The following is a 24,156-nucleotide window of genomic DNA, read 5'->3' on the forward strand; positions in this document are numbered from 1 at the left end:
AAGGCCCCAATGGCACCGATCATAACATCTGAACCCCTTGAGCTCATTTCCATTAACTTTCTGCATTTTGAAACCAGCAAGGGAGGTTTGAGTATATCCTGGTTGTCGTAGACCACTTCACCAGGTACGCTCAAGCTTACCCCACCAGGAGAAAGGCAGGGCAGACAGCCGCGGATAGGATTTTTAATGACTTCATGCTGAGGTTTGGATTCTCCCCGCCGGATCCTCCATGATCAAGGGGGAGAGTTCGAAAATAAGTTGTTACGCCGGCTACAGCAGCTCTCTGGAGTTAAAAACGCCAGGACCACTCCCTATCACCCCGAGGGAAATGGCAAAGCAGAATGCTTTAACAGGACTCTCCTTTCAATGCTCAGAACACTGACAGCAGATGCAAAAACCAACTGGAAGGAGCACCTGAATAAGGTAGTGCATGCCCATAATGCACAAAGAATGAAGCCACACGCTATGCTCCTGCCTACCAAATGTTTGGACAGACTCCGAGGCTTTCCATTGACCTTGCTTTTGGACTAGATACTGAGAACCCATCTGGAGGGGACCACAAGGCCTAATCACACCGATGGAAAGGAGCAATGCAGGAGGTTTATGCCTTGGCCAAGCAGACATCCCAAGAAAAGGCTGACCAGTCAAGGAGACACAGGGACAGGGCCCTGCACCCTCTCCCGCTTGAAGGAGACCGGGTGTTGGTGAGGAACCTGACCCCACAGTCTGGACCTTCAAAACTACGCTCATACTGGGAAAAAGACATCCATGTGGTCAACCGCTGCCTGTCACCTGATATTCCAGTATATGAAGTCTGCCCAGAGAAGGGCCAAGGGCCACGTACGTGTACTGCATCACAACCTGCTTTTGCCCTGTGACCACTTGGAATCCCAAGTACCAAATGACCAATGTGGTAACCATCGGCATGTTACTCCAAAACAGAACCCACAACCACCCATCCCACGCTGGGGAAGACAGGAAGAAAGTGACTCAGAAGATGAGGAAGTCACATGGATCCCGGAGTATGGTAATGGTGCCATTCCACCGATATCAAGGACAGCCCCAGATGCCCCAAACAGTCACATGGATGCACAACCACCTCTGTCACCTGTAGGTCATCCCCAGTAACTCAGCCAATCGATGAATGTTCTGATTCATCCCCTACAAGTACAGCTGAACCACCGGCACAACATACTAACCCGCCTAGGTCCCGACGTCCACCACCGGTCCTGACGTACTCTCAGCTGGGGAATCCACAACAATGGCCAACTGGTGCATCACTCAATGCTTTGTACATGCCAGCGATGCACGAGGGATGGGTCGACATGAACCAGCCGCCACCGCTCAACCCTTATGCTGTGCCATACGTACCATGGGGAGTATACCCGTATCAGTCACCATTTTCTGGACTGCAGAACACTTTCCTCTGGGGTCAGCAAAATGAACAATAGAGACAAGCATATGAAAACTCCACGAATTAATGTGTTTTAATGTTAGGATTTGTTGTTCCTAATGTAAATCCCAGAGAAGAGATGCAAAGAATATGGGAGTTCCAACTCTAGGTGTATATAATTTGGTATAATTGTAATCATCTTACTTACATAGGTGTTTGGGAAATGTGGCAGAGATGAAAAGAGCAAAGGTAGAAAATGTAGATGCCAAATTTGTTGAATTGTAAAGGGTATTGATACCTTATTATACAACGTCCAAGTAGATCCTTGTAATTTGATTGGAGGATTGTTGGTGACGTGATATTCAATAAGTACTCCATTCAACGAGCCGTGCAATTTTGGTTCTATTTTTGCGTGCAACTTGGTTCGATTTTTTCGTTCTATTCCACGGTTTGAGAAATTGTACGGTACTGCATGTACTGTGTGTTGCTTTGCATATTGAGGATCGCATGCAGCTAGCGCAGTGTACGTGTGCGGTACATGCATGCGCGTATGTGGGCCTACGTAGTGCTAAATAGTGTACGTGTATGAGCGCTAGCTGTGACCTGTGTCTACACTGATTGCACAAGCCAGAAAGAGAACCGCAGTGGATCCACACGTAAGTATGGCTATATTTTTCATACATATATAGACTTCTAGGCCTACTTAGACCTACCCAACAATCCTCCAACCAAATAACAAAGATCTACTTGGACGTTGTATAAAACAAATAGTGTATAGTCTTTACTCGGGCAATGGAACGAGATTTCGCACTCGATGAAAGATGAGGAGCACTATTCAACTCGGCTTCGCCTTGTTGAATAGAGCGCCTCTATCTTTCACCTCGTGCGAAATCTCGTACCATTGCACTCATGACCATTCACTATTTGTATACTAATGGATGTCTATGTCAGGATGGGAAAAATTCCACACAAGTTCAGGGGTGTATCCAGGATTTTTTCTGGGGGGGTCGTAATCAAAATTTTTGGACCTTTTTTGCGAGGGAGCGGAGCGACCGAGCGGGGGGAGGGTGTGGGAGGGGGGTGTCCCCCCTCACACGGTAGGGAGTTTTTGAATTTTATATCTTAAAATGGAAATTTGGTGCATACAAAAGTTACTTTTTCGGCATGGCAGTGCTGCTTAGAAATTTGACCGAAAGATCGGTCTGTATCTGTCCGTCGGGGAATGTTCCGCGGAGACTGCGTCTGGCTTCACGGATCCCCTCCGTATACAGACCGAAGTCAATGATTGCGGCTCCTGTGTGGAGCAGTCGCGCACAGATCAAACGTTACGATAAACCAAATTTCAGACAGCTTTTTTACATTCAAACAAGTATGACATGACATGACACATTATGCAGCAATATTTGGGATAAATTTCTCACATTGTGCAATCGAAATACTCACATAACCTCGGTTATAATGCAGAAATTTTATCGATATCGCAACATCGCCGTTCGCGAGCAGTAAGTCGCCATTTTGAATCTGTAACAATTGCTAAGCCAATCACATGCGAGGTACGTGTTTTAGTAAAACAAACACGTAGAAACTACCTCGCATGTGATTGGCTAATAGATTCATAGTGTATGTTTCTGCAGTTTGAATGTGACGACGCGACAGGCTGTGTTTTACGTTGAAAATTCTCCTAAAATGTTGGATTATTCATTAATCTGGTGAGTGTAACGTATTCTTAAAAAAATAATTTCACCATACAAGCTTAAATTTGCCGACCTAGGGCCGTGATTTAGACGCAATCGAGAAGGGTGAGGTACCTCACCCAATTTTCCATAGAGACAGTGGTTAAGAACATCCACACAGCAATGGGTACTGCAACCTTCCGTCTGTCTACGGAGGACAGCGTTAATGGCAAAATATAAAAGAGTCCTCCGGACAGACGGATCTTTCTGTCTACTTAGAAATAAGGTATGGCATTAAAATTAAGTTACGAAATTTACGAGGTTTTTGACAATTTGCTGGAACACCACTTGGTCACTTTTTTTTTTCCTGTCGTATATGGGGTAAAAAGCCCTCCAAAAACAAAAATGTCTTTTACAAAAAGTGGACCTTTTGAAAATTTGGGGGGGTCGTACGACCCTCCCGACCCCCCCTTGCATACACCCATGAAGTTAATAGGGATGGCCACTCTCTTAACTTGAGCTATGTAACAGAGGACCCCTCTAGTAGCTGGAAATCGTGATGCAATTCTTGTAAGTAAGCATGTAGGTGGTTGGAGCCCATGATGACAATGATCGAATTTAAGAGTGAAATGTTTTATGACATGTAGAGTATATTTCAACGGTATACACAAGCCTTCCAATTCGGGGGGAGAGTGTGGGCAAGCCCACATAACAAAAAAAGCAACATGTTAAGACTAAATGATACAGAAGAGGGACTTTCTTCCAGAAAGAACCCCCTAAAATAAAGATGGTTTAACCCAGAACAGGGGAGAGAGAAGAAGTTGTGGTTAGTGGCCATGATGTAATTCACATCGTGTCACTGACTGAAGTAACATCATATGGCCTCTCCTCCTGCTTTATTCAGTGTCAGTGATATTACCTCGGCGCCTGTGACCCTTGGCGGGTGCTACAATGATCACTATGTAACAGACCCCAAAAAATCGTGACTGCGTTTAATACCCACTTTGTTACTGTAGGTAAAAATGTACGGAATGAAATACCTCACATGGAAAAGTCTGCATTGGATTTCCTTCCTCAATTAGAAGATGTATTTCAGTTTCATGAGGTTTCAGTTCAGAAGGTCTCTGATCTGTTATAAAGTCTCCCCAAGGGTAAAGGTTGTGGACAAGATGATATATCGGCCAAATTAATTCATGAAATATTACCATGCATAGTTGTACCTCTCCATCATATCATAAATCTATCTCTGAAAAGTGGAGATGTACCATAAAAATGGAAAATGTCAAAAGTACCTACCATATTCTAAAAAGGTAGCATTGAAATTATGAACAATTACAGACAAATTTCTCTTATGTCTGTATTAGCTCAAGTTATTGAGAAGATAGTACTTGAACAAACATATAAATACGTGACAGATAAAAAAATCTTAATGGAAATCCAATCGGGTTTCCAACCACATCACTCCACCTGCTCTGCGGTCCTATATACAACAGACGATGCTGTAGAAAATGTGGATGAAGGATTACTTACTGGCATGGAAAAGTTGGACTTACAAAAGGCTTTTGATAGCTTAGTTCACCAGATTCTTCTCAACAAACTTCATTTCATTGGCATACAGGATACTACCCACAAGTGGTTTGAGTCATATTTGTCATCTCGTTCTCAGTATGTGTATATGAATAGAATACGATTGGAGTATACCGCAAGGGTCTGCACTCGGCCCGTTACTGTTTTCATTATACATAAATAATTTGGTAATGTAGTCAAAAAATCTACATTACCATTGTATGCTGTTGATACTTGCATTGCAGTTCTAAAAATGTGATTGAAATTAAGTCATTCCTTGAAAATGACTTACTAGCTATATTATCAATATCGTTGCTTGCAACAAACTTTAGTTGAATTTAATTAAATGTGAATTTTTATTAGTTGGTACACGAAATCGGCTTAAATAAGTAGATAAAAGAATTACAGTATCATTAGATGGCGATGTGATTAAGAGAGTGAAAAGCACAAAATATTTCGGTATCTTTATTGATGAATATTTGGAATGGGGAGCGCATGTTGTAATGTATTGCCCATGTGCCCTGTAACCACATAGCAGAAATGGAAGCACATGAAATAGGGGCATAAACCCTGGGAATACTGGATGGGGCTGACCACTGCCAGACAGGACCTGTCCCCATATATTTCATTCTGACCAGGGACCACTCCTGGCATTCATGAGGTCGAAGCCATGTGCTTCTGGTAGAAAAATATTCAGTCTGTTTCTGTACTCCATAAGATAAACATGAAGGTTGGTTCCACTCCACATTATAGTAGTTTTTGTTGAGTACTTCGGTATTTTCTACACTGGCGATGAGGATTATACAGACATACGCGTGACTATGGCTTTGATCGGTAAAGAGGATGAATTTCGCCCTGACCATGATGGGTGGGACCAATATACTGAGAGACTTGAGCACTATTTTGGTGCCAATGGTATTACAGACTCCGGTAAGCAGCGGGCCATCCTGCTTACTGTCACCGGCGCAAAGGCCTACAGCCTTTTAAGGAATCTTGTGTCTCCCGCAAAACCAGGCAATAAAACATTTGACGAACTCTGTGCCCTTATGAAAAGGCACTATAACCCGGTCCCGAGTGAAATCGTTCAACGCTGTAAGTTCAACAGCCGTTTTCGGAGCGAGGGGGAGTCTGTGGCTGACTTCGTGGCATCCCTCCGTTCGTTAGCCGAGCACTGCAATTATGGCCAGCAGCTCGACATGATGCTAAGGGATCGCCTCATTTGTGGCATAAATGATGACAATATTCAGTGTCGCCTCCTCTCCGAACAGAAGTTGGATCTCAAGGGAGCAATCGACATCGCTCAGGGGATCAAAACGGCCAACGCCAATGTCAAAGACCTGAAGTGTGCGCAGGCGTCTTCGGCAGCTGGGCAGGGGGAAGTACACAAATTCCAATCGACATCGAGTTCGCCGAAGTCCAGTACTGGGCGTGCCCCGGCGCAACAGCCCCAGAAGGCATGTTACCGATGTGGTGCTACTCACTCTCCTGACACCTGCAGGTTCAGAAACAACACATGTTTTAATTGCGGGAAGACAGGCCACATCGCACGAGTGTGTCGTAGCCGCCGAAACGACAATGTGCACGTGGTGGATGAGGAAGACGCACAAACCAGCGAGGACTGTTTGGACCGTCCTGAGAAGGAGGGTACTTCGCAAACACACTCTTTTTAATGTGAAGACTGGGCCTAACCCTCCAATGACAGTGACAGTACTGATCGATGACGTCGAGACGGAAATGGAGGTTGACACAGGGGCGTCGCTGTCGCTGATACCCGCCAGGAAGTTTGAGAAATGTTGGCCCGGAAAAGCCCTCAGGCCATCTTCAACAAAACTTTGCACATACATGGGAGAACTTCTCGACATCAAAGGGGAGATCGACGTCGCAGTCGAATATAGACAGAAAACATACAATCTGACACTGATTGTAGTAAATGCTGCCGGACCGTGTCTTCTCTTTGTAAGACAGCCGTACGAACGTCGTACGAACATTGTAAGAACTACGCAAGATTTTGTAGGGTCGAGAGACGATTCTAAAAGCCTTAAATTCTTACGATTGTAAGAATGCCTTCAGTTGTTCATAGAGGGCTCTTACGTCTTTCGTTAGAATGCCTTACGAACGGAGATTCATACTGCGTTCTTACGAACAACACAGTTTGTAAGACGTTCGTAAGGGACTCGTAAGGCGTAGGTACACAATTTGTGCAACTGTTGAGTTTTAGGGGGTATAAAGCCAAACACGCGAAGCTCAAATCCTCACTCTGTTCTAGTTGTTCGACCAGAAAGCATCTCTGTTAAATATGGGACCAAAAGGGAAGGCAATCAAAGGGAAAAGGGGGAAGGGGAAGAAAAGAAAGGAGTAGGATGAGAAGGAAGGAGCGAGAGGGGGAGAGTTGGAGCAACAACCTCAAGAGATGATGGACATCCGAAGTGACAGGGAGGAGGTAGTGGAAGATTACGAGGAAGAGGAGGAGGAGGAGGAAGAATCATCAAGACGGCAGGACATGGCAGCATCTTTTTAACCCAACAAAATATACCCCCCAAAAATTGTAAAATCTTCTTACGAATGACTTGAGAGTGTCATGAGTTGCATTTACGACCATCTTCCGACAAAAAAGAAATCGTAAGATGGCCGTAAGTCTGACAAAAGAATAACTCGAGGCATTCATACGAAAAACGTATGAATTCTAAGGCCACTGTATAACTGAAAATCATGTCGTTTCTTTAAAAGGTCTTAAGTTGTTCTTGCGAATTAAACAGCGTTTGTACGAAATTTGTAAGAAGGCCGTAAGATCTGTGCCCAAACTACGAATCTCTACTACCTCCAGAATTCGTACGAACAGTAACATTTGTACAAACGCATCGTTCGTACGAACCTTTGCGACCGTAGCTTAACTTTTCACTCTGTTGATGTAGTGCAACAAATTTTGATGTTTGTGTTTGTTTTTACATAAATCATTTCTTATCATGTTAACATGATTCATGTACACTGATTCATGGCCCCATTGAAAACAGCTTTTGCTGATTGGGCATTTTTATCCGTGGTGAAATAAATGAATGAAATTAAAGTAAATTATATGTGTTTGTGCACTCAGGCATTTTACATTTGAAAGAGCTGTCAAGTGCATAGAAGCCATACTGCAATCTCAAGACTCAATAAATTGGTGGCACAAAGAATGGACCATGACACTGTTGCTCTTTCAGAACTTTCTGTTGCTGACTTTCAGATTACATCAGGGCTGCTGAGGTCATGCAATCATGCCTATTCAAGGTACATGACCCACCTGTCTCAACAAAAGGAAATGGCTGCAGAAGCAGAACAAGCTGCAAAAGAGGGCTGCAGAAGAAACTGAACTTAATGAAGAAAGGAAGAAGCTCAACAAGCTGGAGCAGACTCTTGTATCACTAACCACAGATGTTGACAAGAAGTTGAAAAGAAAAACAACTTCACACTTCTGGCAAAATCAAATGCCTTGAGGCAGAAAACCAAACAAATGGAAGGTGATATCAAGAAGCAGAAAAATGTAGTCAGTAAACTATCTGCCTCACTGCAAAAGGTGTAATGAGATAACATTATCTCACAAAGTGCAGCCTCTAAAATATGAATCATACTAATTATTCTTGAGCAAAATTAAGTGCTCTCCAGAACTGTGCTGAAGAAGACTGCTTGGATGAAGCATGTCTGATATTCTTTGGTAAGCTGTTCTATTCAACAGCTGCGATGTGTGAGAAGGCTTGCTTTCCAGCCTTTGTTTTGGCTCTACGTACCAACAGCCCCTCCGAAACAGCAGGTCTAGTCTCATAATTGTGAGTATCACTAGCTTTTTTGAACAAGAGTGTCAGCCTAAAGTCATTTGCATTGCTAGCTGCATTGTGTTACTTTGTAGCTTTGCACTTTGTTATTGTGTTCAGGTTAGTGTTTGCATTTGTTTTCGCACTTGAGTTAACATCAATATGTCTTAATGTTGCTAGAATGTTCACTCGAGCATTAGCTTTAGTTTTATAACTGTTGATCTGAAGTCTTATTGATCTTTGCTTCAACTTTAGTTTCCTGAAACAGAGTCATGAATTAAAACACTTCTTGAGACAGAAACCTAGAGAATATTGTGTTTGAGCATTCTTTCCTTTCCCAGCCTTCATAGCTACAAGAGATATCTTTGTCGGAGGTTTTCACCGACAAATTTGCTATCAGCCAATCAGACACAAGGATTTCTGTAGCTTTTAACAGTTGTCAGTGTAAATCACTGACAAAAAGTTTCATGAAACAGTCCCCAGATGATTATTGTTGTGTAATTGATACTGTGAACTGTTACTCAACACTGATTGGACTTGTACTGTCAGTCAAACTTATTCATAAGGCTGTGAGAGGAAATTCACATATACATGTACATGTAAAACTGTTTCCTTTGAACTTCACTGCTTTCAAATCAAATGTAAAGTAAGGTTGCCAAAAGCATTACTCCACAAGGGTAAGTTCAGCATTGATTAACATGTGGGGCATGAAAGGTGGGTGCATGACGAGCTGCATCCGCTTATGATAGTTGGTATCGGTTACTGAATAGTATTTTCTACCATAACTTCCCAACTTCAGACAAATATAGCATGCCACAGGTCAGTATCAGCTGCATGATGCATCGGTCACGGCGTTCCGTCGGAGACATCATGGCGGCATGGGTGATGGCGCGGGGCACGTCTGAGCGACAGTGGTCCAATCTCTGCACATGACGTCTGTGACCCACAGCCTCTCAAGGTGGAAGAATTCCACATGCTTCGGCTGATCCTGTGAGTCCACATCGCCGTGACCCAGCTGTCCATACTTGCCCCAACCCCACGTGTAGAGCCTCTTATCATCTGCAACAAGAAAAATGGTCAGCACACATAGAATATAGGTGCCTTAGTCAAAGTCAAAATAGCTAGAGGCAAAACTGCTCAAGAGGAAACAGGCGAAGGTGAAAGACACATTATTCTTTCTTTTTAAATCTGAATGTCATTCCTTCATCCCTAGAGATGGCTACAATTAAATCTAAGGTTAGAGGTTGCCCCACTGATCAACTGGCTCTCCCCTTAATCTGCATCACAAGGCACATACATGTATTTTATATTAGGGAGCGTTATACAGACAGTGACAGCAATGAAGACAGAATAGGTGTGCCATTGGTATCTTTCTCAAAATCTCCAGACAGAAAACAAAATCAAAAGCAGAAATGAATACCTTTTTCCTCTTAGGATAGTATCAACAATACATTCCTAATTGTGTAAGTCTTGTTAATAAAAGCGAGATTCTTAGCATTTAACAATCTGCAGCGCATCTATCATTTAAGACAAGGAATACAAGAGCATTATTCTTGATACTCACAAGTCACTGCAGCTGTGTGCCTCGACCCGCAGCTGACCTTTGACACGTTAACCCCTCCAGGCAAATCTAGAATGGCTGGAACCATCTGAAAGGTCACTCTTGATGGAGAATGGTCAGAACGAGGAGAAGAAGCCCCAGGCTCTTCCTCCACTCCGGCTTTGAGGGATAGCCCAAGCTGACCAGCCTCATTCCAACCCCAGATGTACAGGTCACCTATGTCTGAATACACAAACAAGAATTCTGCCTTGTTGGTCACTTTGCTTTCCAACTGACATTAGATCTGTTGTGCTTTGATACACTTATACACTACATATGTTATCTCACTTGTTTATGCACAGGCAATGTGTCCTTATCATACACATATAAACACACATCTTTGAAGCTTAGAATAATGAGTTTAGTATCTTAATGCAATGTTGTTACCTTGTAGAGAGTTCTCACAACAACAATAAAACCAAACAAATTGCTCATATTTACATGATGATGCACTGATGTACTGGGTATCAAATTCAACTACACCTATACTCTTTACAAAGTAGATAATTGCAATAAGGAAAATGACATTGTGACGGAGAGAAAAGCCTGATATACACATTTGTCATTTATTTATATCAGCATCCAGCTGAAAAAATGAGCAAAAACAGACAAGCATAAATTTGATACACAGGGACTGCAAGGACTACAGAAGAAGGTTGTTATATCATCATCAATAGAAAATGCCACATGGTACTGTATATGCCATATATTTCGCGAGTCTAAATTTTCGCGAATTGGGAATCCCCGACGATTTCGTGAGTGGTTAAATTCGCGATCGTGGAGTCCTGTACTGAAAGGAGAAATGGACATGCGTTAGTCACATCCATATTGGGATCAGAGTCAATATTTTCACGTGTCTTTAATTTTGCGAATAGCACCTGACTCGCGAAATTCGCGAAAATAAAAACCTCACGAAATATTCGGCATATACAGTACTGTATACGCTATAATTTTCACATACATAAATTTTCGCGAATTACCGCTGTCACACATTTTCGCGAGTGGTTAAATTCACGATTGGGGGACCAGAGAAAATATGAAGTGGCAAAGAAAGCGTGAATTTTCAACTTACTAGCAAATAAGAATGATACTAGTTATACACTGCATGAACAAAACTTACCATACTCTGCTAACTAGTAAGTTAGAATTCAACATTTTTGAAGTGGTTAAGTCCATCGCGCTAGATTTCTGACGAGTGGTCCTCTTGCGATAATGGATTGGCTCTCTACAGTATTCGTAAGTAGACGTGGACGTGCTATATGTTCGTAAACAAGCTTAGCCAGTACAGTATATGGTCTGTTCGGTAAGCCATGACATGGTATACTACTACTGAAATTTTCGTATCATCAAGGCAAGGGATTAATTTTGGAAGGTAATATTTTCGCGTGTTGTTAAATTCGCGAATAGCTCCCGACTCGCGAAATTCGCGAAAATAAAACCCCCGCGAAATATATAGCGTATACAGTATATCACCACCAATAAAGCGCTTTATGGAGTCTGAAAAAATAGAAGGAAACGTATAAACCTGAGGCAGTTCCATTCAAAACAGACATACTGCTGATGATAGCTGTATAGCACTAGTTACACTGCCCTGCCCCTCCTTACAAGCATCTCTTGTCATCTGTTCTTGCCTGGTGAACTTACCACTGATGCAGGCTGAATGCCATCCTCCCGCACTGACCGATGTCACACCCACACAGCCTAGGGCCTCAATGAGTCTGGGTTCTCTCTCACTGTCCGTGTCACCATGCCCTAACTGACCCCGGCTGAAATTGACCAAAGACATAATACAAATGATATTACCAAGGACTCTAGTATGCCTCACTACCACAGAAAAAAGTCTGTCCACAATGAGTACTCTGTACTGGACAACGGATATCACTTTTGAGAGTAAAGACAAGAAAATTAAACTATTTAAAACCCAACTATCTATACTTCCTACTTGAGATGGAACTCTCGCACACTCAAATTTGTTTAATAAAGAACAATACGTGTATATCCCAGGCAGAAGTAATTTCTTGTTGTGGCAGATATGGTGTATTCAGGCAGGTATCATCACAACAAACATGATTGTTTACTTATACTGGCACTAAAACTGGTCACATGTATATCTTGATAACCTTATTGGAACTCAACACCAGAGGGCAGCATTTCACATTGTGCTGTGTACAACAGTTGAATAAGTAGGCCCTATAATTTGACAATCATAAATCTATCATATATACCAACAAAAGTAGGCCTATATAAATAGCATGATCATAATATGTGGCAATAGTCAATAAAGAACGTGGCAGACTTGAACTGACTGGGTGATGATTGACCGAGTGACTACCTGACCTACCTACCCAAGCCGAGGGAGTAGACCAAGCCCTGATCGACCAGGAGCAGACCATGCTCCTTGCCACAGGAAATCGCTCTAACTGAAAGGGGATGCGAGAAGCGATGGACGACAAACTCATCTTCCTCTGATCTCACTATCCTGCCTGCCTGACGATCTGGATCTACAGAAGGAGAGAGAAAAAAAGAAGGCACACTGATGATTGACAGATTCCTTCCATCTTATGGGCAAACAAAATCTTGATGGCATCAAAAATTGCATATCAAAGAGAATGATATACAGGGCAAAGTTATTCCCCCCCCCCAAAAAAAAAAAAGACAAAAAAAGAAGAAGAAGAAAGAGAGAGAAAGAGAGACATACAACACAGAATATGAATATTTAACAGGCATTACAATGCACCATGACACCAATATACCTGAGACTAAGACTTCATAAGAAATAACAACGGTACTGTCTAGAATAATGAACTTGAATTCATCGCTATTTACCAACATCCTCTTTATTCATTGCAACTGATTGACAAATTGCCCTACATCGACGTAAATAAGCACTGAATTGATCAGTGTTTTAGTAGTAGCCATGATAAAAAATCATGGGCGTACATACTCGAGCAGGATTCGAACCTACGACCTCCTGATCACCGGACAGGCGTCATCTCCACTAGACCACCGAGCTTTCGCCCGACAGCAAGTGTTGGTTCTAATCCTTATAGCATGCAGCGGGTACTGCTTTGTTATTTAAATTCATGAAATTCTTCCGTCGAGATGTTTTCATTGCAACTGATTGACAAATTGCCCGACACCGTCGAGATGTTTTCATTGCAACTGATTGACAAATTGCCCTACATTCCGATAATTACAAGCATCATTGTCAGCATCTCTAGTAATTTACATCAATAATGATGTCCAGTTGACACCTACCTGCAATTAAAGCCTTCGACATGATTTCCTCTTTGTGGGAAATACAAAATACGCTACTCTGTAATTTGAAGTACTAACATACCAATGGTATATAAACAGTCAAAAGGTTTCAGATATTCCAAGCTGTATTTTTATTCATTTTTTTGTTTGTACTAAACCACTTTTTTCATAATATGTACACTATGTACAGTCAAACCTGCCAATAGTGCCATAGGGACCACCTGTCTATAGTGGCCACCTGCCATATACAACCACTGAACTTAATTCCCCCAATAGAAAAGTCACATTAAAGACCCTGTCTATAGTGGCCACCTGCTGCAATGGCCACTCTTTTCGTCTCCCTTGGGTGGTCACTATAGACAGGTTTGACTGTATCTAAACAAAGCAAACACCTACCAAGAGCACATAAAACCAGTGAGTCACCACAGGCCAAATGCCTGAATCCTGTCTTCTTATCACTGGTCTGAGAAAGATCGTGTTCAGAGCAAGGTACTGCAGGTGGGGTGGAAGAACCTACACCTAGGGCCACCTGCCCAACTGCCGCTATACCCTCCTCATCAGCAATCCTGTGGGACTGTGAGTGTAAACTATCCCGTCCTGCTGTTCTGACTTCATTATAGACTGAAACCTTCTTTGGTCTTGCTCCCGTGGCATCAGATAGTTCCAGGACATAGCAGTCATCGTGCCGATTGATGCAAAACAGGCGGTCCTCACAAAGACACAAATATCTGGACGGAGAAACATCTTTCCAGGAAGAAAGTTCAAGTAGAGAATCCTTTTGTCCGAACAAGCACCCCAGCACTAAGCCCCCTGAAGAAGAGAAAACAATAATAGGGTATTCATGCTTAAAGTAACTCATGTTGTACCAACATTGCATCTATACAATACATAGTATTCAGTAAATTTACTGTTGCAAATAAAAACATTAGTATCTGTTCCCTCGTAATTTTGTGCAGCTCAAAATTACCATTACGTATAACTTCTTAAAAGATAGTGGTCCGTGAAATTCTCTCAATACATATTACCAGGTAAGTTAAAAGAAAACAGGTTCATGTATACCTCTTAACAGAGGCAAACTATTTAGAAACCTTGTCACTACCACTGCTAAAGTTAGAGTCGGGCCGGCCAGTTTATACTACTAGTTACTACTCTGTACTCAGTCAACTGGGTTATCTGAGGTTCATGTATGATGTACATATATGTATGTATCTACATATTTTCAAGTCTATTGATTAATTTTTATGATTAACATATATTGTAGGAAAAAAACATGTGGAATCAAAATTAATTCTTTAATAAAGAGTTGGCATAATCATATATCTTTTTTTTCAAAATGATAAATGCCAAATAAATCCCAAACAACAAAAAACAATTTACATTTTGTTTGTATCATTTCAGAGTGTTTATAAGCTATTCTTGACTAGGGATGCTGGAGTAACTTACTGCCTTGAGCTGGGGGTAATTCACAGATTTCTTTTATTTGGAAGATGTTTGGCTTGCTTACCATTTAAACCAAGGGCAACTGCATTCCATTTCAAACTAGCAATGACGTCATGTAATGAAGGATCACCGTTTAATGTTCTCGTTGCACGTCCCTCCTCACATTCATTTAGCTGTAATTTCCTTGCACCAGATTCAGCAGCGCATCCACCACCTAGGCCACAATCACCATCAGTGGAAGGCTGATGAAGGGTGGATGGGGTGGTGGTAACTTCTTCATCGCTTTGCAAGACATTGCATTCTTTACGTTTTACTTCTGAGAAGTTTAGCTTCTGTGGGTGTGTAATTATATTTTGCTTATTCGAGGAATCTGCCTGTAATAATTGACCAAACCTATTATATCCAAATCCGAAAATTACATTCATGGTTGCTAGCAGTAGCATTCTCAGCAAATTACACACTTCGAAATTTATAGCAGACACATGTCAGTATGCCAATGCAATGGTACACAGCTTCTCGGGTGTGGATTGAAATTGAGACAGAATATGTAAAGAACTGTTTTTCCTGAACACAGGGTCCGAGCAGCAACTATTTAGTCATCAACACCTTGCTTGATGTTCAGCAGCTTGAAGTTACTTCCCAGTGCAGTAGAACTAGTACTAGAAGATAGATCTTCAGGTCGAGGTCATGAAGAAGTATGCAAAAGCTCGTGTCGAGCCGAGGAGAACAACATCCTGCATGTACACTCCAAACTAGCAAGTGGAAGTCGACACAGGACTTAGGATAGGAGATATTCGTGTAGGCGTAGCCGTAGATACTACCATACCAAGGTCAGCAAGTGGTCAGGGAGGTGGGATAAACAAAGGTTTGCCTGCCCGAGCTCCCCGAGCACGACTTGTTTGCGTCCCGAGCTGGCCGAGCGACGTACAGCTGCTAGCTGTGAGCTGCACCGTGCACGGGCCTGACCCGGGGGCGCACCGGCTTCTGAGAACGCTGGAGCTGGATTCACGTGCACACTTTTCCCTGTTTTCAGGAAGGGAAAACGAAAGAAAACGCAAAGATTCACGGCTAAAGAGTTGAATTCCAAAATGCACATCTAAACCATTAGACGGACGATATGGAGGAAGGTGATGAGGGGACTAACTATTGTAGTACAATATAGTAACGTTAATCATTCCACGGTTCGAGGTTCGAATCACCTAGCACCTGCAATTCGGAAACTCACAGATATTACGTAACTACGTGTACTGCACAACGTGCAGGCAAAGAGATCGAGACCGCTCGACGAACCCATTCCTAATTCCTATGACAACGCGACACCGTATTCATTAGAGTCGCCCTAACATTCGCCCAACGAGATTGTTTGCATGCGCCACAGAATAGCGTGTCACCCTGTCCCCATATAAGATACAGGCATGCAGATGTCTTCTTTCATTCTTTTAAAACACCATCATTGTTGCATTTATCCTTTTGATGATGTCCTGGTTTAATGGAATTATGAAATTATTGCATAATAATGGCAGTAAGTTTGAAAATCAAGTCACCTATATACAAGATAATTATTGTAATATAAATAGTTATTGATAAATGTTAATGCTCAAGACTCAAGAAGAGATGTTCATTATATACCCATCTTGATTTTAATCATTGTTATTTAAAGGACAAGTTCACCCAAATATAATGTGGATTGAGTGGATGCAGCAATGTAAATTGAACACATCGATGACAATGTTGAGGAAAATTGCACAATCCATTCAAATTTTACAAATTTAAGTTTTTGGGCATGCAGCATTGCAGGATAAGTCTATATTTTTTAATGTCAATACAAAGAACAAAATAAAGAAAACTCAAAATAACTATATTCACTTTTTCACCATAACAAAACAGCACTTGATTTGCCTCTTTAAAAGGGGCCGGGGATAACTGAGTTCATGTCTCTAAACAAGTCAAATAACTTTGCGTTCAAGCCCATATTGTATGCCACTCAGTAGACGTGACTTCAGTCCTTTAGAACCGGGTAATGGAAACGCATCAGTTCACTTTAAACCTATTAAGAACTGCACCTTGTGACAATTTAATATATATTGAATCATATTGAATCATATAGGTTAGTGACTTGCGGTAGCATTTCTTCACAAACAAAACTGAAAGTCATAATGGAAATAGTAACTAACAGGCCCGTAACTGAGGGGGGGGGGGGGGGGGTTCAGGTTCAGGGGGTTCTGCAGACCCCCTTCCCCCCTGTTTGCCAGTAACCAAAAAAAGATAAAAGAAAAAAAAATGAGTCGTGGAACCCCGCTTGAAAAAAAAAAAAATGAAAGGGGGCTTGTAGTGGCACCCCAGTTGCGGTGATGCCTTTTTCTTTTTCTTTTTTTTTTTTGTTGCTTGTCAGCTGATTAAATCCAGAAGTGGTCCACTTTTATAATTATGACCCCCCCCCCAAAAAAAAAAAAAAAAAAAATCCTAGTTACGGGCCTGATTAGAAAAGGAACGAATTGGCATGGAAACATTACTACGTGTAATACTAAAAGTATATCAGCGCGACGTGGTATGGTGATGGTGCCGAAAGACCAGCTTAAAAAGCAGTATTTTATATGTCGACTTGTCTGGTACTTTATTCACATACATTGTATACATGTAGCGCGTTGCACACTCGCTGTCGACGGAACGCATGCTGCTCACCGGGTAGTCTACAGCTGAACTACTCACGTAATCGTGCCTAACAATCAACATACAAGGAGGTTTGGCACCATAAGAGCAGTAGATTGCCTTACTTGGTTGATTCTTTTTCCTTCCAGTAGCATAGTTGCTCTCAAACAGAATGCTAAATTCAGTGAAAACTTCGCTACGGCATGCCGGAGCTGTCGAGCGTCTGTGGGCACCAGTCAACGCAGGAACGTCGATACAGCTACAACAGATTCGGTGGAGAAAACGGCGGACAGATCCCAAGGCTAAATCAAAGGAGGGAAGGGTGAGGGAACCTACACCGAGGGATCCATGGGAGCAAGCTTTCTTCAGTGAGAAACTGCCTCACTACAAGACAACTCTGAGATCTATCCGGTAATCTATTACCCCCCCCCCCCCCCCCCATTATCTAAAGACGAAAGTTCTATGGTAACTTGTTAGAGTTAACCACAAATCACAATGCATGGATCAAGGGAAATGTTACAGTGTAGTTTATTTCCTCATGTTGACCGAAAGATCGGTCTGTATCTGGTCATCGGGGATATGTTCTGCGGAGACTGCGTCTGGCTTCACGGATCCCCTCATACTCATGTCATAAAAGACTCCTCTGGACAGACGGATCTTTCTGTCTACTCCTCATGTTGCCATGTTGTCTGTCTGTAGTAACTTTTACCTCAACTTCTCGTTCCTTTTCAGATAGTGTACTAGCAGTTATGACAAAACACGAGCTTGAACACTCAAAACAGTAACACAAGCACAGAAGCAGTCAGTAGTTCATGAGTTAGATTTAGTCGACAAATTTAGAGATTGAAAATTGAATTGATTTTATTACATTTGAGATTCACTGTAGAATCTAATAATAAATGGAACTAGAGCTAGAGCAAGCCGGCCATTATTCAACTGTAAACGCCTTCCAAGGCTTGTCATTTGAAACCTCTATGGCGGCTATGCTTTTCCACACGGCCGAATTTTGACATGGGAGGTTGAACCTTGGTGCGTTTTTTTTTTTTTTTTTTTGCTTCTAGTTCTAAGCTACTCCTTGGGATCGCTGGATTGTGCACCAAGTCTCATGTCATCATTGATTGATAAATTATATCTTTTGATATCATTACCAAATTTGCCTGCCTGGTATTCCTGGTAAAGTGGTAATATCATAATGAATGTTTCTGTATTCAGATATCTCTGCCAGTAGTTGCACAGTGCACTCCTGTTATAACAAACACTTATAACGAAATTCTGGTCACAACAAAGTAAAAATTCAGGCCGCAACATTACCAGCTCTTTCTTTTTTATAGTTTGTTTGTTCGGTTATAACGGAATTTCGATATAACGAAAGAAAACTGCCGGTCCCGAGGACTTCATTATAACGGGAGTCCACTGTACATGTAGTTGTGGTTCTGACATGTACTGATGTAGCAACGCTCTGCTTTAGAAAATGAAATGCAGTCTCCATATTTCTCCTGAGCCATTACTACAATTCAGGTACATTGTTGTGTCATCAATCAGTTACAGATAGATGATGTGTACACTTGTATGTCACAATGGTCAGTGTAATCAAGGTTGCTGCGGTTTGCAGTTGTACTTGTATAACTCGTAGTTGTATACATACACAAACACGCACACGCACACGCACACACACAAATGTACTGATAATTTTGAGTATGGTATTATGTCACAATCCTGAAATCTGTGTGAGGTAATGATTTCTAAACAAGTACTGTATGCAATATGCTGAATATTTCGCAACGTTTTTATTTTTGCGAATTTCTTGAGTCAGGTGCTATTCGCGAAATTAAAGACACACAAAAATATTGATTCTGATCTTGATGTGAATGTGATGTACGTGTATACATGTCTTCTCCATTCAGTACAGGACTCCACGATCACGAATTTAACCACTCCCGAAATCATCGGGAATTCCCAATTCGCGAAAATTTAGACTTGCAAAATATGGCGTATACAGTGACAGATAAGTGCTTGGCTGAAGGGGTGCAATTATCTGACATCCGGAATCAATGACTATCAACCATGGTGCATCTACAGGGTACATCTTTGTGATTATTGACTGTGAAATATTCAATTGATTTGTGATGTCATTTACTGTATATCATTTATGTTATTCATAACTGTCTGCCTATCAAAAATTTTCCCCAAAAACTTTGCTTTCAAACATTTCCTTTGGGTTTTCTCCGTCAGACGAATGTTTGCTGAAGAATTGCATAGGAAGAAGGGAGAAACAGCTGAAGGGCTGTCAAGCGAACAGGTAGAGAGGGAGGAGGAAGAAGAATTCAGGAATATACTCCTTTGGAATGAAGAAGAGAATGCAAGGATTGCAGCAAAAAGGTAAATTTAGTGAAGAGTTTTGTTTGTTTGTTTGTGTTTGTCTGTAAACCCTTTAAAGACTAGTCCCGAGTATACTCGGGCAGGTGTCTATGGGATATGCGTATTTTATATAGCAAATCAGCCCATCCTAAATGGGGTAATGGTCTCCTTGGTCAATTGTGTGAAAGGTTTTGTTTCCATTCACTGTTACAATTAAATTCTGAAACTGATGGTGATGCATGTGTGCAATATTAAAGCATTGATATCACAGGAAATGTGTATGAGTATTTGATGTAACTCAATATTAGTTGGTATGCATCGCTTTTATGGACTTTTGAATAATCGCACATGTATTTGGCTAAATGTGGTGAAAGTTAGTATGGTATACCCATTGAGCTACCATGCTCCATGGTATACCGTACATAAAAGATGTCTGCATTGCATGCAGTTTTTTTATTTCAAGGCATAACTTCTGGCTCACTGCTACCGGTAGTTCTCCAATGTCCTCTAGTTCATGCATGACTTGGCACCAGTTTTCATGTCTCAAGGGTAGCACATTTTACCTCAATTCATATCATATACTGATTCAATATTGCCATTTTGCCCCCCCCCCCCCCCACCTCCTTGTGATTGTAGAACTGAGAAGCTTGCAGCAAAGGCCAGATTGATAGAAGAAGAAAATCTACAGAGGCTGCTTGAGAAGGAAAGAAAGGAAGCTGAAGAGGTGGAAAGGTTGACAGAACTGGTCCAACGTGAAAAGGTATGGAGATCGGCTTGTGAACAATGATTATATGTTCTACGAAGAGTGATGAGATTTAGCAGAGAATTTATCCCCCATGAGAAAAGTTGTTGTTCAAAGACTGATACATGTATCACTGGAAGCACAGCAACAGATCAGGGCAGGTTTTAGCAAAGTTACATAAATACCATTAGTTACATTTACCTAACAAGACCTCAGTTATCTGGCCATCCCTTTCGTGAATCTCTCTTTTTAGACATTGGCTGGCTTATGGTTGTCTTTTCCTTTTCGAGCATATTCAGCACCAAATCAGATCATAGTACTCGCCTGGTTGGTTTGCTGCATGGCTACTGCTGCCATAGAAACTGCATTTATTTCGACTTACAATAATAGAAGTAAAGATATGTAGTATTTGTATACTGTAAAAGTGGATATTTTCGCGCGACTTATTTTTCGCACTCAGCGGGGTAAGAAGAGTTTTGCATGTTTTTAATTCCGCGGAATCAAGAACTCAACTACTGGAACATATGGCAGGCAAATAATATTTGCGTGCCCTTATTTTCGCACTAGTTTTTGGTTGTGCGAAATGTGCAAAAAATTTCCACTTTTACAGTAGTAGTAATTCATGTAATGGTTTTAAAAGGGAAGGCTAGTAACTGATCAGTGGGAATCAGTGGAAATGCTGGGAGATGATTGTTCCAATCCTTATGGGATTCATTCAAGAGTTCATTGTATATCTATTGTTGTGTGAAAATGATTTGCTTCAGAATGGTCTCATATTCAAGTAATGTGCAGTTTAATGCTTCCAGGTTAGCGTCCCTGGTCAGTGACGGAGCATTAATCTGCACATTACTTGAATATGAGACCGTTCTGAAGCAAATCATTTTCACACAACAATAGATATACAATGAACTCTTGAATGAAACTCATAAGGATTGGAACAATCATTTCCCAGCATTTCCACTGATTCCCACTGATCAGTTACTAGCCTTCCCCTTTAAAGAGCTTTATTGAATGGTGCAAGACATTCTGCACACACTGCAGTTCTACATGCATACATGTATGTACATGTTTATTTCTATAGGAAATTGAGAGGCATTGCAATTACAATGTGTGGTTGGAATATTGTGTGCAGTGATGGGGGGGGGGGAATAAAATGCTAATGAACTTGAGAAGTACTCACACATGTGTATCATTAATACATAGTAACACCTGACAGTGGTTCTAACTTTGGTGTTGTCATTGTTGTTGATGTGATTAGGAGGCAAGTAAATCTTTCATCACCATGGAGACCATGGAGGCAGCAATAGAGGAGGCCCTGGATAACCCCAAGAACTATAATTTCCTCATCAAAAGGACGGGCAAGCCAGTGTTACCACCCGACACTGCCTGGGAGCAATTTAGGCAGAGAACTTTAGCGGAAGAGGAGCAAGAGTCGCCAGAGAAGGAGGACGAGGATGTGAAAATGGCAGAGAACTGATTGGGTTGGACCTGGAAGCCTGCGCTGAGCAAAGCCCAAATCAGAGTTAGACTGTAAGCATGTACTGCCAGCGTTTGGACATGCAGCATGCACAGAACACTTTCAGACACAGTGTCCAACATTTGCTTTATTCACCTATCAGGTCTCTTGGTCCTTGTGCATCTGTGTCTACCGTTCATTTGTTGCCATGGAAACCTTATGCTATGCTGTATATGCCATGTATTCTGTGAGTTGGTATGTGTACAGTGCACTCCCATTATAAACAAGTCCTTGGGACCGGCATTTTTTTTTTCATTATACAAATACCAAAATTTTGTTATAGACAAACATTTAAGTTTGTAAAGATATCTAGGTGATAATTTTTGGACCTGAATATTTACTTTGTTGTAACGAGAATTTCATTATAATCATGTTCATTATAAAAGGAGTGCACTCTACTTGCGAGACAAATTTGTGGTTGAGAACCAACGATAACGGAATAGATATTATTCTTGTTCACAAGAAGACCGAGTAATTTCCCACCTTAGAGATGGTATACACACTGTAGTGCATTTATGATGCGGGAGGCAATATTAATGAGTTAATTTCATGAATATCGGTTGATTCACAAAATTCGAGATATAAATGCCTCGAAATATAGTGTTCTGTGTATGCAGTGTATGTTATCACTTATAGCTTGCAAGCAGCCTCTGTATCTTTGAATAAAACCGAAATGTGCTTGAGTTGGTATGAGTAATTTTGCTTGGCAATTGTGTAAATGTGGAATCAGCTCTCATGGATATCACAGCCAAAATCTATACATTGTCATTTCAACATTTTTTGAGGTGATGAAATATTTGCTGGATTTTAATCAAATTTGGCAAAGTCATTCAACCCGTTGAAGACCCGTCCCGAGTATACTCGGGCAGGTGTCTATGGGAAATGCGCGTTGTAGCAAAATCAGTCCATCTTTAACAGGTTAAAGTATCTATAACCCAGCTTGTTTCTGAGGTATGTTTTGGCTTGATGCATCAAAAAGGGAAGCAAGTTTAGTCATACTCTGAAATTACAATCTATAAGGTGTATACCTGGAAACCTGTGACAAAATTCAGTCTTGCTATTCCACACATTGTAAGTTTAAGTGCAGATTTAGATGCAGCTGTCTCAATGTGCAGTACGAGAAGGATGTGATGTAGCAATGTCAGAATTTATATTCATGAACACTTTGTTAAAAGGAGAATGTTGTTACAGCAAGACAGCAAATTGTCAAGATGAAATCACCAAATATTATTGTAGAATTGTATATATGTATTCGATGTTGCAGTAGGATTATCATTTGGAAGTGCAACTTCATGGCATGCCCAAATTGGCTTTGATAAGTACAAAGTAAAATCACATGAACAGAAATGGACAAGGTTTCGTGAAAATCGGACCCAAAAGGAGAGAGTTACAGAATTTTAAAGTTTCCTCTGTTTTCTCCATTCAGTTACAATGGTCCCATCACATATTCAAATTAGCAGAGATAGTGATGTTATCACCTCCAAAGTCTTAGCTCTGCTAAGATCTGAACTGAGTTTCCTCTTTTTGATGTGAAATCTGTGATAAGATGTATTCTTTGCATTAAATTTTTATGGTCTTGTAATAACTTGGCAACAATGACCTTTTCCCAATACATGTACAGTGTATGTTTGTGTTGTAATATACTACTACAGTGTACTCCCATTATAACGAACACGGTAATAACGAAATTCCGGTTACAACGAAGTGAAAATTTGTGTCGCAACGTTATTCACTCTGTGCTTTTTTATTGTTTATTTGTTCGGTTATAACAAAATTTCGATATAACCAAAGAAAACTGCAGGTCTCGAGGACTTCGTTATAATGGGAGTCCACTGTATTTCAATTTGTAGAAAACATGTGAAACAAAGTCCAAACTTGATAAATATTCCACCATTCTGTTTGCCTGATGTTGGTCTATTTATCAAAGTTGGTGAGAACATGGTGTGTAAAGAATCGGTCACCAACAGTCTTTTTTCTGACAGAAAGGCAAGCAGTTAGGCAACTTTGCATACTTCTACGTAGTACATCTCTTAAATACTTTCAACAACTTTCTCTCAATCAAGATTTTATTTTAATCCTGATTCTCCATATATAAACTCGATAGAATATTAATGAATTAGATTATGTATTTCCCTGACAAAATATGAGACAAATAAAACTAAGGTGAGATGTT

At 41.1% G+C, this 24,156-nt stretch overlaps 3 protein-coding genes across 3 annotated transcripts; 2 read left to right on the top strand and 1 right to left on the bottom strand.

Moving 5' to 3' along the window:
• The first annotated feature begins 5,453 nt into the window (after window positions 1-5,453).
• Window positions 5,454-6,302, top strand: LOC139726760 (uncharacterized). The gene has a single exon (XM_071637752.1). The coding sequence runs from the start codon at window positions 5,454-5,456 to the stop codon at window positions 6,300-6,302; it is 849 nt and encodes a 282-aa protein (XP_071493853.1).
• Window positions 6,303-9,288: 2,986 nt separating this feature from the next.
• LOC139726761 (protein RCC2 homolog) lies at window positions 9,289-16,351 on the bottom strand. The gene is made up of 7 exons (XM_071637753.1): window positions 16,348-16,351; window positions 15,545-15,741; window positions 13,675-13,987; window positions 12,362-12,521; window positions 11,665-11,786; window positions 9,985-10,203; window positions 9,289-9,479 (listed from the first exon to the last, which is right to left on the bottom strand). Exons 1-7 carry the CDS (start codon window positions 16,349-16,351, stop codon window positions 9,289-9,291), a joined length of 1,206 nt encoding a protein of 401 aa, XP_071493854.1.
• Window positions 16,352-17,436: 1,085 nt separating this feature from the next.
• On the top strand, window positions 17,437-21,944 carry LOC139726779 (small ribosomal subunit protein mS26-like). Its single transcript, XM_071637770.1, has 4 exons — window positions 17,437-17,778; window positions 19,600-19,746; window positions 20,362-20,485; window positions 21,726-21,944. The coding sequence occupies exons 1-4, from the start codon at window positions 17,540-17,542 to the stop codon at window positions 21,942-21,944; spliced, it is 729 nt and encodes a 242-aa protein (XP_071493871.1). The 5' UTR covers window positions 17,437-17,539.
• The last annotated feature ends 2,212 nt before the right edge of the window (window positions 21,945-24,156 follow it).

Source organism: Diadema antillarum, unplaced genomic scaffold, assembly GCF_040938485.1.
Source record: "Diadema antillarum isolate AM-2024a unplaced genomic scaffold, OU_Dant_1.0 seq00000098_RagTag, whole genome shotgun sequence".
Taxonomy (NCBI): Eukaryota; Metazoa; Echinodermata; class Echinoidea; order Diadematoida; family Diadematidae; genus Diadema; species Diadema antillarum.

Coding starts and splice junctions, on each gene's coding strand:
- LOC139726779 (XM_071637770.1), top strand. CDS start 17,540: ATGCTAAATTCAGTGAAAACTTCGCTACGGCATGCCGGAGCTGTCGAG. Junction 17,779..19,599: donor ACAACTCTGAGATCTATCCG/GTAATCTATTAC, acceptor TTTCTCCGTCAG/ACGAATGTTTGCTGAAGAAT. Junction 19,747..20,361: donor GCAAGGATTGCAGCAAAAAG/GTAAATTTAGTG, acceptor TTGTGATTGTAG/AACTGAGAAGCTTGCAGCAA.
- LOC139726761 (XM_071637753.1), bottom strand. Junction 11,787..12,361: donor TACTCCCTCGGCTTGGGTAG/GTAGGTCAGGTA, acceptor GGTCAATTTCAG/CCGGGGTCAGTTAGGGCATG. Junction 9,480..9,984: donor GCACACAGCTGCAGTGACTT/GTGAGTATCAAG, acceptor TTCTTGTTGCAG/ATGATAAGAGGCTCTACACG.
- LOC139726760 (XM_071637752.1), top strand. CDS start 5,454: ATGGCTTTGATCGGTAAAGAGGATGAATTTCGCCCTGACCATGATGGG.